This window comes from Phascolarctos cinereus, unplaced genomic scaffold (genome assembly GCF_003287225.1).
Source record: "Phascolarctos cinereus isolate Bilbo 61053 unplaced genomic scaffold, phaCin_HiC Scaffold_2;HRSCAF=192, whole genome shotgun sequence".
In the NCBI taxonomy this organism is placed as follows: Eukaryota; Metazoa; Chordata; class Mammalia; order Diprotodontia; family Phascolarctidae; genus Phascolarctos; species Phascolarctos cinereus.
In genome coordinates this window covers 110,664,523-110,677,580 of record NW_027555625.1, presented here as the reverse complement: position 1 = coordinate 110,677,580, position 13,058 = coordinate 110,664,523, and the positions used below count along the sequence as shown (strand labels likewise).

General features: G+C 34.0%; 1 protein-coding gene across 4 annotated transcripts in view; it reads left to right on the top strand.

The window, feature by feature from the left end:
* The window catches only part of USP34 (ubiquitin specific peptidase 34), a 313,170-nt gene that overhangs the window by 203,282 nt on the left and 96,830 nt on the right, over nucleotides 1-13,058 (top strand). For 3 of the 4 annotated variants that reach the window (XM_078149535.1, XM_020985492.2, XM_020985490.2), the window contains 5 exons: nucleotides 5,480-5,680; nucleotides 7,803-7,888; nucleotides 8,979-9,019; nucleotides 9,135-9,259; nucleotides 10,023-10,175. In XM_078149535.1, the coding sequence (XP_078005661.1) occupies nucleotides 5,480-5,680; nucleotides 7,803-7,888; nucleotides 8,979-9,019; nucleotides 9,135-9,259; nucleotides 10,023-10,175 (606 nt within the window). The remainder of the gene's footprint in view (nucleotides 1-5,479; nucleotides 5,681-7,802; nucleotides 7,889-8,978; nucleotides 9,020-9,134; nucleotides 9,260-10,022; nucleotides 10,176-13,058) is intronic. The other variant, XM_020985491.2, reaches the window with a different exon arrangement.

Below are 13,058 nucleotides of genomic sequence, written 5' to 3'. Positions count from 1 at the left end.
TTTTGTAACTTTACTCATATAGGCTTGTATTACTCATATATTGCTTGTATTGGTAGTATAAACTGCCAAGTGTTATAAATTCTGTAGTTAATTTAAATAGATTTTCTCTTTCTGCTAAATTTTGTTGGCAATACATATAGAAATACTGCTGATGTATCCAGATCTGTCTTATATCCTGCAGCTTTGCTAAAGCTATAAACTTGCATTAATTTTTAGATTACTTTCTAGTGTTCTTTAAATAATTCATGATGTCATCTACAAAATGCAATAATTTTGTTTCTTCTCTGTCCTTATTGTCTCATTTTTTTTTCTTGTCTGATTGTTATGGGTAGCATTTTTAGCATTATATTGAATAGTAGTGGTGATAAGGAACATTCTTGCTTTCTTTACCTATAAAATTATTCAAAAGACATGACAAACCATAAAAACAATAATTTCCTTAAAGATAATAACAAAAATGAGACATTAAAATTTAGGGGATGCACATAAAGCAGCCCTTGGGAGAAAAGTTATATTTCTTTATAGTACATAAAATTTATAACACTTCACCAACGAAAAAGACTGAACAAATCAATGAACTAGGCATAAAAATTAAAAAATAAACTTAGAAAACTAATGAATGAAATTCCCCCAATTAAACACCAAAATAGAAATTCTGAAATCAGAGAAGAGAGCATTAAATTGAAAGAAAAAATCAAATGAAACTGAAAAAAAGCCCCTTTGTATTATTTGAAGATATAGAATTGGATCAGATTGTCAGAGGGGAAGAATATAGAAAGAAAAGAAAAAGGCTGTAACCTTGAATACATATTCAGAGCAGAGGGCAAGTTAGAGAAGCCAGCAGAAGAAACTGGGAAGGAACAACAAGGATGGTAGAAATCATTTAGAGTATATAGTATCTTGGAAGATAAAAAGGAGACAGTTTCTGGTCATCATTAGTATTAAATTCTTTGCAGAGGTTTAGGAGGATGATAACTGAGAAAGGCCATTGAATTTATTGAAAAACAGATCACTGGTGATCTTTGAGAGAATTATTTTACAGAGCAGTGAGATGGGGCAGAATCCAGATTTAAATGTGTTATAGAGTAAATGTGAGTTGAAGGAATAGAGTTAGCAAATATAGACTCTTCTTTTAAGAAGTTTGGTAGTACAAATGAAAGGAGGTGAAATGGTTGTTTCAGGGTTCAAGGGAATAGCAATGTCTAGGGAATTTTTTTATTTTTTAAAGTCGTATATAAAGGATAGGAACAAACATGAAAAGGATTTAAGATAAGAAGAAGATTGATGTTCTTGGAAGCAGTAGAGTGGTCTAATTCTTGAAAAGAAGAGGGATCTCTACTGTCAGCTTTGAGACAGTAGGAAAGGAAAGATGGATGTTAAGAGAGTACTGTAGTTGGGATTAAGTTTTGAAAGTGATAAGCTTTAGAGCAGCTACCAAAGTCAGTGAGATAGAGTCATCCGTTGTTGAATAATGAAATTACTAAGAATAACAGATACCTCAGTTGAGTTACGAATTTATAGTGGAATCAATAACCATAATTCTACTCTGTCTAGTAGTGTGCTCTATGACAGTAATATAAGTGGGGAAGAAAGGAAAAAGTGGTGTTTGTTTTTCAGTAGTTGTGGATTAATAAAGTCATATGGTAAATGTCTATACAAGGAAGGATTTCTAGGGCTCGAGATTACTGAAATGGCTGACCCTTTGATAAAGAGTGAACTGAAGGGACAGCTAGGTGGCATAGTAGGTAGATAGAATCTCTGGGCGTTGGAGTCAGGAGGGCCTGAGTTCCTCAGACACTTAATAGCTGTGTGATCCTGGACAGTCACTTAAGCCTAATGGCTTCACCAAAAAAAAGCACACACACAAAAAAAAGAGTGAGCTGAAGCTAAGGACAATGTGCACATTCCATAGAAACGAATGGAGTAAGATAAGTGTAAGGATAAGATTTTTTTCATTGCTTGAAGAGTTACCCAGATTTAAGAATTTTTTAAAGCTATTTCATGGTAGGTATTTGAGAAACATTTCCTTTTTTAAATTGCCATAGCACCATTCCTATATTATTTGGAATATTCTCTTTAGTATTTAGGTTTTTCTCAGATGCTCAAGTGAGTAATTAATCTTGTCTTCTCACCTCCCAAAAACATGATAGTAGAGAAATGCCATCATATCATATTCTGAAGGAGTTTTCCCACTTTATTTTCTTTCATTGTGTGTGACCAAAATCCCTTGGCTAATAGTCAATACACATAAAATGTCTGTCATACCAGGCAATGTGCTAAGGGCTGGGGATACAAACATAAAAAGAAAGTCAGTCCTTTCCCTCAAGGAGCTTATAATCTAATGTAGGAGGACAAAAAAACAAAAGGAAGCTGAAAGGCTGGGCTCCAGATAGTACCTAGGAATTCCTGTAGTGAAAATAAAAGCAGAATAGATGATAGAAAATTAAAGGTTTAGCTGGAAAGTTCTGAGCCCTCTATAAAGGAAGGCTTTGAGGGGAGTTTATTTCCGTGTCCTCCATCCCTTCAGTCAAAGAGTACTGGATAATTCTCCATGATGATGAGCTTTTAGGTGATGAGCCTATTGGGGGGTGAGGGGAGATGGGAAGAGGAGGAGAGGAGCCATGATGTTCTTGAGTTAAAAACCAAACAGGGCACCTAATGGAAAATGAAGAGTTGTGAATTTTCTGAGCCATCTATAAAGAAAGTCTTGGCAAACAATAAATAACATTGTACTGATGTCATTTGTGATACCATGCACCCTTGCAAATTTTAGCACTGATTGGATTATATTTTTAGATCAAACTATAATTGTAATCTTTATATACGTTTACCTCTCACAGTATCATGAAAAGCTTGTAATGCTATTGTTTTTCTTACTCTATTTCATCAGCATTATGGAGTTTTATTGGTTTTTAATAAAACATGCTTTGAAACATTCCATTTTTCTAATAGCTTCAATTTTTGTTGTTCTTGTTGTTTTCTATATGGGAGCCAGATCCAAGTGTCTGAATACGGTCATAAGGTTTTACTTCTAGTCTGTATATATTCTTTTTTTTGATGTTAACTTATCCAAAATGACTGCATTCTCACCTTTTTACCATATTACTTTTAACTATGATGTGAAACTACTGCATTCAGTAATAGAAGTTCATTTGTAATTCTTGCAAGTAGTAGGATAAGACCAGAAAGAATCATGAGAGAAGAATGAAAAATATGAAATAACTAAAACAGTTTTCTCACATCTGATGTGTTCTTAATGATTAATCTACGTATCAAACAAAGTTCATAGTGTTTTACTTTTCATGGTTGTTGGCAGTGATTTTGCTTGACAAAAAATTTATTGTTTTATGCATGGGTAAGATGAAAGGTTTTAGTGAAATTGTCTTTTAGACATATTCTGCAGTGCTTTGAAGCACTTTTAATCAAAAGTATCTTATTGTCCTTGATCTTTCACAATTATTTTTTGATGTAAGGAAAGCCATTATAATCAGCAATTTGACTGTTGTAGTTAAATTTGAGGGTTGGTAGATTATATGCCTTTGATATTATCATTATTTATATTGCCATTTCATTTGCATTTTTATGAGAATTTCGTATTCTAAATTGAATCTTATCAGTCAACAACTATTTATTAAGCACACCCCATGGGCCGAGCACTGTGCCAAGCACTGGGGATAAAAAGAAAGGCAAAAAACAAAACAAAAAACAAACAAACAAAAAAACCAATGTGAAAAGGTCACATTCTAGTGAGGGAGATAACATGCAGATACCTAAAATATATATACAGTATAAATGGAAGAAACACTCAGAGGGGAAGAAGACATTACAAGCTGGTGGAGCTGAGAGGTGTCTCAGAAAATGTGCAGTTTGAGCTGAGAAAAGGCAAAAAGTAAAGAGGGAGAACATTGTAGGCATGAGGAATAGCCAGTAAAAATAAAACATGTAGGTAGTTGGAGGGTCACGTTCAGGGAACTTTATGTAGACCACTGTGGCTGGATTCTTGTGTTTATGGAAGAGAGTAAAATATAAGAAAGGATTAGGTTATGAAGAATGTCAAATGTCAAACAGAGCTTATGGTATGATCCTGTAGGTGATGGGGACCACCTGGATGGAGCTCATTGAGCAGAGGGTGACATCAGACATATGCTTTAGAAAAATCACTGTGGTGATTTTGAGTAAGAAAACAGATTGGAGTAGGAGGAAACATGAGGCTAGGACACCAAGCAGAAGGTTATTGTATTAATTTCAGGGTGAGGTGAAATGGGCATGTGTCAGGGTAGCTGAATGAGTAGAGAGAAGGAGACATATATCAGGGATGTTGTAAAAATGTAAGGAAAAAGCAGAACCAGGAAAATGTTGTACATAGTGACAGCCACGTTGTGTGATGACTAGTGTTGATAGATTTAGCCCTTCTCAGCAATGCAAGCATCTAAGACATCTCCCAAGGCCTCGTGATGGAAAAGGCTATCCACATCCAAAGAAAGAACTGTGGAGTTTGAATGCAGATCAAAGCATACGATTTCCTATTTTTTTCGTTCTGTTGTGTTTTGTTTCCTCTTTCTGGTGGTTCTTCCTGTTGGTTCTAATTCTTCCTTGCAACATGACTAATGTGAAAATATGTTTAATAGGAATGTATATGTATAGCCCATGTCAGATTGCATGGGGAAGGAAGGGGAGAAAAATTTAAAACTCAAAAGCTTATGGAAGTGATTGTTGATAAATTAAAATAAATTAATAAAATATGTAAGCAAAAGCAGCAGATTGGATATGTGGGAGAATAGTGGAGTCTATACGGTAATAGGAAATTTGGGAAGAGGCAGTAGTTTGAGGACAAAGACAATGAGTTCTGTTTTGTACATGTTGACTTTGAAATGCCTTTGGACATCCAACCAGATGTCAATTGGTAGTCAGAGACTCTAGGTCAGGAGGGAGATTAGAGCTAGATATGTAGATGTAGAAATCATATTCATAGAGGGAAAATTCAGCCTATGGGAACTGATGAGATCATCAAGTGAGATACTATGAAGGCAGATGAGAAGGCCCATCACACCATGAGTATGACATGAGTGAAGAGCCAGCAGACTAAGAAAGAGCAATGAGCAGAACCAGGTGAGAGCACAGTTAAAACAAACAAACCCACCCTGGTGAAGAAGTAGTATCCAGATGGAGGTGATCAGGATTATCTAATGCTGCAGAGAGGTCAAGAAGGATGAGGATTGAGAAGAGGTCATCACATTTGCCAATTAAGTGATCATTGATGACTTCTCACAGGGCAGTTTTGCAGAATTATGGAGTCAGAAGTGAGGCTGAAGGTTTAAATTTAATATCTGTTTATCCCACTTTTTTCATTGTTAATAAAAACTAGTTTTTGAAATAAATATCTCTAGCTTTGAATTTTTGTTTATATTCTTTGTATTTCTGTTCAGATCGTGGCATCATTAAATGAAAATAGTAAATAATATTTAATTTTTATCCACAGTGGCAGCTAGATTGTCTTGCTTGCTTGCTGAAGTTAATATGCCAGTTTGCAGTAGATCCATCAGATTTGGATTTAGCTTATCATGATGTTTTTGCCTGGTCTGGTGTAGCAGAAAGTCACAGGAAAAGAACTTGGCCTGGTAAATCAAGGAAGGTGACTGGAGATCATACCAAGGGTCTTCATATTCCTCGATTAACAGAGGTAAGATATAGTATAGATTACCCTAAAATTCCAACTTCTGTTTGTATTTCAGTAAAAATTTAGGTATAAATTTAATAGAGTTAGATATTTAAAATACCACTTAAAAATACTTTTAGAAAGACTTACAGAAAATTCTTTATTATTTGGATGGCAATCAATCTTGTCTTTTTATTCATGAGAATTATTAAGCGTGAAAAACATTTCTAATTTGTATTCCACCATTAGTGAATGCATTTTATTCCATTTTAAAGTATTAAGGTTTGGTTTTAAAGCCCTCTGTGTTAGAGCTTTATTGGTCTCTAGGCAAATAAATTGTAGAAAACACCTTCCAATTTGTACATGTCATTTTGGTTCATGATTGGAAAATGAATAATTCATATCTGTTGTTTTAGGTAGTAATGTAGAGCCTATAGTTTTCCTTCATTTTATTGAAGTGCATGTCAGTGTTTAATATTGTTTTCATTTATTGCTTCAATAAATATATCATTGACAATATTGCTACCCTCAAAAAGTTCCTTTTTCTGAAGGAATTAAACTGCTTTTTCCTATGCCTTTATATTCTTGATTTTAATTTAAAATAAAGTCAGTTCTCATTCAGAATTTGTTCAGAATCCCACACCCTTAGCAATGGAAACCAACAGTTTAGAATTTTATAATTTGTTATTTTAGTGATGTATGATCTCACAGATGTGATTACTTCTTCCTGTGGGCAAGGTGACAATAAATCCTTACCTTTTTATCATATGAGATTTGCTATCTAAGTCCTCTCATAAATCCCCCTCAAGACTTCAAGTCAATTTGCTGAATTATTATATGGCTACAGTGGATCATGCAGGCTGTCCATTGATTATCCCTCACACCTGCCCTATTGTTATTCTTCATTCACTATGTAGAGTATATGCTGATACATTCTTTTGCTTCTGCTTTTAATATAATTTGGGAAAAAAAATACTCTTAAATTTCTGGATTAATATTTTTCTGTGAAAGATGTGACTTAAAATCTAGCAAAGAAGTTATTTTTGCATTCATACATTACAAAATTTCTTTTGGGAAATACAAACAGGCGGAGAAAGTTTAGCCTTATTTAAAAAAGTTTTATAGAAAAGATTGATGTCATTGCTATAAGATTTTCAGTGTTGATTTTTTAATTATGTTTTTCCTCATCAATAACCGTTTGAATTTTTTCAATACTGCAGTATTTGAATTTTTTGTTTTATTCATCTCATGATGATTAATTTGCCTTCTACTTAGAAATGAAGAAGAAACTTAATTATTGAAAATTGAGATGATGCTGCAGATGATTACCTGATTGTTTGGGTTTGGGTGTTTTTTGCAAAACATCTTAGACGTACGTGAAAGGAAAGCTTGATGCAATGGAAAGTGTCCAGAACCATGAGTCAGGACAGCAGTGGATTTTTGTTCTTGCCCTATTCTGCCCCACTAGTTCTGCAGTATTGGGATAAAGTCTTTTCTGTCTGAGGATGTATCTCCTTATCTGTAAAATATGAGATTTATATTCTCAAAAATCCTTTCCTTCCCTAACATTTTTATGAGGTTAGTATTTTCTGTATTTAAATAATCTGAAGGCTTTCTCTCTAGTAAGTATACTTTTAATGAAAGACACAAAAATTGGAGGTCCATCCTAACTAGTCTAGTCGCCCCATCTTAATGTAATATAGGAAAACCCATATTTCACTATTATTATCTTTAATTATTTGTTATTTCTGTGTAGCAGGTAATATTTTATTATAAAACAGTGTCATATGGTCATAAATCTAGAGCTGAAAGGGACTTGAAGGGTTGACCTCTTCTTTAAATAGGGGAGACAACTTAGAATCAACAAAGTTACATGACAAAGATAGGATTTGAAGCACAGGTCTTACGAGTCCAAAGCCATTGTTCTTTCCACCATCCTAGCTTATTGTATTTCTCTCTTTTTAAGGTATCTGCTTAACATATTTTAAAGTAACTATTTTATAGAAATCCACTGTATCAGAGAAGTTATAAATCTAAACATGTTAGTTGTTATTAATCAGTTTTTAATTATGTTGTAAAAATATAGTTTTGATGTTTACCTCTGTCAATAACTACTAATGTTATTTTCCCCCTCATTTCCTTTAAGCAGGTATTTCTTGTTCTTGTCCAAGGAACCTGTTTGATTCAGCGACTTATGTCTGTTGCTTATACTTATGATAACTTGGCACCTAGGTATGAAATCTTGTTTACTTATGTGGGTGGGGAAAGAGTGATTTAGTTTTTTAAAATTCAGATCCCACTAATTTAGAGTTCCCAGATATTGTGATACGTCACATGTGAGGTTAAGATTTAATAAATAAGAAATGTTTATTAACTACGCTGATTTTACATAAGCTAACATAAACCTTTGTTTTCTTAATTATGACATTGAATAGGGAAGCATAATTATGTAAATAAATTTGGATCAGCTATTATCTAGCTGACACAAGACAGTATTTTGTTCAAACATCTTTACAGCCATTTTTAGTGAAAGTGTTTTGCGTATTTCTAGATGATTTTTATTTCCTGATTGTATATTGATTAGGTGGAACTAATTTCATTAATTTTCAGCATATTTCATTTGTTTCAACAGCACTGATGTACTATGCTGTATGTAAATCATGATACCAACAGGTTTCATCTATGTTTGTTTTATAAGTCAAATTATATTTTATCTGTTCTACAGTCTTCTTTTGTAAAATGAAGTTTTCTTTTATAACGAAAACACCATCGTCTACACATGCAAACACACAGTTATTCCTTTAAATATTTTTAAACAAAACAAACTGTTTAGAATTTGGCAGGAAATAAACCAGGATCAATGACTTTTATTCTGTAATTGTTAGGAAGAATCTACCTCCAGATATAGATTAAGTAGCATATTCAAAATGAGAGAAAAAAGTATGACTTTTTTCAAAGAACTTAAAACAATTATATTCAATAATAGCAAAATAAAAAATTTTTTAAAACAGGAAATTTTTCTAGACACTAGTGGTTATTTTATTTAAAGTAATTATTTAATAAAATTCCAGTATAGGAAAAGAATTTGAACTGTCCTTTGGACTTTTTTGTAGTGAGATTTAAATTTTATATTTGTGTTACTGTGAATAAAAATTGGATAAAAGTTCTTAGGTTCATTGCAGCATTTTAGTTTATGTCTTTATATAATATGTGTATGATATGCAAAATCATACACTTAAATGTATATGTATACATGTGTGTGTGTGTGTGTGTGTGTGTGTGTAAATGTATATATGTAACATATATATCTCCTCCTGTGCAGAGTCTTGAAAGCTCAGTCTGATCACAGGTCAAGGCATGAAGGTAAGTGTAGTACAGAGTTAATTTGAAATTAACAGGTAACAATTTAAGAGTAAAATACTATTCTTGGTATCATTTATTTAATGACATGATCATCACTTTTCTTTCCTTTCTTTAGTTACACATTATTCAATGTGGCTCTTAGTCAGTTGGGCTCATTGCTGTTCTTTAGTAAAATCTAGCCTTGCTGACAGTGATCATTTACAAGATTGGCTAAGGAAACTGACTCTTCTTATTCCTGAGGTAAGACAAATGAAACAAAATGGTGTTTGTACCACAGATTATTTTTTTGCTTTATCTTGTTCTTCCAGTTCTATAATTAAGTACTATAAGCATGTAAACAAATTATTACTTTTGCTTGATATTAACCTACTTTTACTTTCAGTACATCACAGTATTTGTAATTAAGTACTTAATTTTAATTTCTTAGTTTCATTTAAGTACCTAGGTTTTATAGTTATTGCTACTGATGTAATGCTCAAAAAGATGTAGTAATACATGCTTCTTATATGTTTTTCTGTATCAGTACAGAAAGCATTACTTAATTATCCCTTTACCACTTGCCCTCTCCTATCCCCAGCACATAGAATAGTACTTGCTTATTTAGTGAATGAATGAGTCAGTTAAAGTTACTAGCTGGGTGGGTTTTAGGCAAATATCCTAAGTTCTCTAAGATTCTTTTGGATCTCTCAGGTTGTTATAGCTCTAAAATATGATTCTATTTTCTAGCTTCTTATCTTTTAGGTGAACCAAGGACTTTTATCTGCTCCACCCCATTTCCCTCCACCTACCACTGCCTACTGGCAAATGGAGAATTTCAAGAATTCAGTTTTTTCATATTCAGTTTAATATTTCTATAAGTATATACATTTTCTTGATAACTTCTATATCATTCATACCTATTTGTGTGAATATAATATTTTAGAATTTTTTTTACTAAGAAATTCATAAATAGTTGGTTAAAATATGATATGATATTTCCTTTCAAACTTATCTTTTGTTTTAGACTGCTGTTCGGCATGAATCTTGCAATGGTTTATACAAATTATCTTTATCTGGACTGGATGGAGGGGATTCAATTAATAGATCTTTTCTATTACTTGCTGCCTCAACATTATTGAAATTTCTTCCTGATGCTCAGGCTTTAAAGCCCATTAAGGTAAGGGGTGTGTGGGGGGGGTGTAGAAAATTGTTATTTCTATTGCAAAATGCCTTTTCTCCAAAGTTTCTTAAGGTATTTTGTATCCCTATCTTTATAATGAATTTGTGTGATTTGTGACATCATTTAATTTCATAGAGTGAAAATTATTTCAATGAAAAATAATTTCAGTGAGCGAAAATGCACCTTCCATGATGGAAGGTGGCCAAAATGATGCTGCCACCACATTCTATTTAAAAACTTGGAAAAAAGCCCACATCATTTGAATCTAATTTAGTTGCTGTTTGTTTCTTCTTGATTAATCTTTCTTGTGGCAATTGAAAGTAATTTTAGTGACTACAGAACAAGTTCCTAACCAGAACATTTTCAAGTTATGTACCTTTCTATTTTAGCCATGCACATACTAAATCACCATAATGTACATATCAGGCATATTAACTTAAAACATTTTTATATTTCACTTTTCTTTTCACTTTAAAATTTTCACTTGTCATGTAGGTGTGAATAGCTATCATGGGGAAGCTAATTGGTAGTTTTAAAGGAACTAAGTGAAAACAATAAACAACTGAAAATCCAAATTACTAGATACAAATGGAGATCCTTATATTTAACATTATGAATAATTTATTACAGCGCAGCAATTAAGCTAAAATAATTCATTAATCATCTAAGACTGACCTCTTTTGATTAAAGTAATTTAAAATAATTTTCTTTTTCATTTAAGAAATCATGTTTTTAATTCATTTTATAAAATGAGAAACAATGGCCAAATCGCTATTCTATAACCAGTCACTAAGCATTTCCCAACATCTCTTAATTCTAGTGCCTTTCCTCCATTAATTATTTCCTATTTGTTGTATACATAGCCAGTTTGTACATATTTATTTGCTTGTTGTCTTCCCTAGAATTATGAGCTCCTTGAGGCCAAGAACTGCATTTTTCCATTCTTTATGTCTCCAGGTGTTTACTTGCTGCCTGACACATAGTAGGCACTTAAATGCTTATTGACTGACCAACTATTAGGCCCTTACTATGTGCCAGGCAATGTGCTATGTACTAGGGATAAAAAGTAAGGCAGAAACGGTCTCCTTGCCCTCAAGGAGCTAATATTCTAATGGGGTGGGGGGCCACACTAAATACATACAGGATACACAGATTGTAAATTGAAGGTAATATCAAGATAAAAACTAGCATTGTGGAGGAGGATCTGGAAAACCCCTTGCAGTTGGTAGGATTTGAGCTAAGTTTTGAAGGAATCCAGAGAAGCCAAGAGGTGGAGGTGAAGTGAGGAGTATTGCAGACATGATAGAATGATAATGAAAAGGCATAGAGTAGGGAAAGAGTTTTGTATTTCAGGATCAGGAAGAAGACCAATATATCCCAATCAGAGAGTGAGTATAAAAAGACAGGAAAGGTAGAAAAGGGGTGGGCTGGTAAGGGCTTTACATTCCAAACAATGTATTTTATAGTTTATCCTTGAGATAATAGGTAGCTACTGGAACTGATTGAATAGGGGAATGACGTGGTCAGTCCTGTGCTTTAGAAAAATCAGCTTCAAAGCTGAGTGAAGAATGGGTTGCCTTTAGGGGCAACTAGGTGGTGCAGTGGAGAGAGCACTGGCCCTAATTTCACGAAGACCTGAGTTCAAATCCGGCCATAGACACATAACGCTTACTAGGTGTGTGACCCTGGGCAAGTCACTTAACCGCCATTGCCCAACCCCCCCCAAAAAAAAAAAAAGAATGGGTTGCCTTTGACAGTAATAGAAAAATTGAGAAAAGGGTGGGGTTTTGTGAAAGAGATAACGATTTCTCTTTTGAATGTTCGATTTGAGATGCCAAAAGGCAGTTATTTGGAAGCAGTCTTGAACCCATAGGAACTGAAGGGATCACAAAACAAGATAGTATAGAGGGAGAATAGAAGAGAGACAGAGACAGGTTAGTGGTTGTGAGCTGGATGATGACTGGGCAAAGGAGGCTGAAAAGAACCAGTCAGACAGGTCAGAGGCAACAGTCATGTAAACATAATCCAGCAATCTCAGATCTTTTCACTTAACTTCTATCATACTTTGCATTTGATTGTGTATCCTATATTTTAAGGCTTTCTTCTTTTTTTCATGAGTGTATTTTCTTCCTCAGTTGGTTTTATAAACTTCCTGCTGGTAAGAAATTCTCTTTATCCTTGAATTGCCAATGTAATAGTGCTTTATTTGACATCCCCTCTTAGGTTAAAACAAAGACCTGGGTTCAGAAATTTACAGGAAATTGGTTCACAGGAAGCTGGTACAATTAAGAGCCTTATTATTATGTGGTGCAGCCAGCAGACAGAAGCAAAGCACACACACGTGCATGTGCATGCATACACACAAACACACGCTATATGGCAATATAGACAGAGCTTCATCCCCATGGATGCAAGAAACTCATTTGGCCTGAGGGGAAAGAGTACACCCTCAAAGTTGAGCTTAATGTACAAAAGTTATAGGCCTGGAAGTGGACTTGGTAGAGAACGGGTTGTTGGTGCCAGATGTGCGAGAGAGCATTCCTAATCAGACCCAGATGTGGTGAGTCACTTACTGAAACCAGAGTTGGGTGAGACTCCTGTAGTAGGAGTTTCTCTATTGGGACCAAAAATTGGGAGAGGGTTTGAATCGGCTATCTGAGGCAGCTGAAGAGGAGTAACTCACATACTGCTACAGTCAGCCAGTAGTTTTATCCAGTTAGAAGCTTTGAGTTGACATAGGTCAGAACATTGGGAAATTACAAACTTGTCTGTCATTTTTTTATATACTTAAAGGGCATTAGGACCACTTAGCCTAAGTGACTCCACATTGAAGTCCTATCATTATTACTGTAACAATACAAAAGTTGTATTTATCACAGG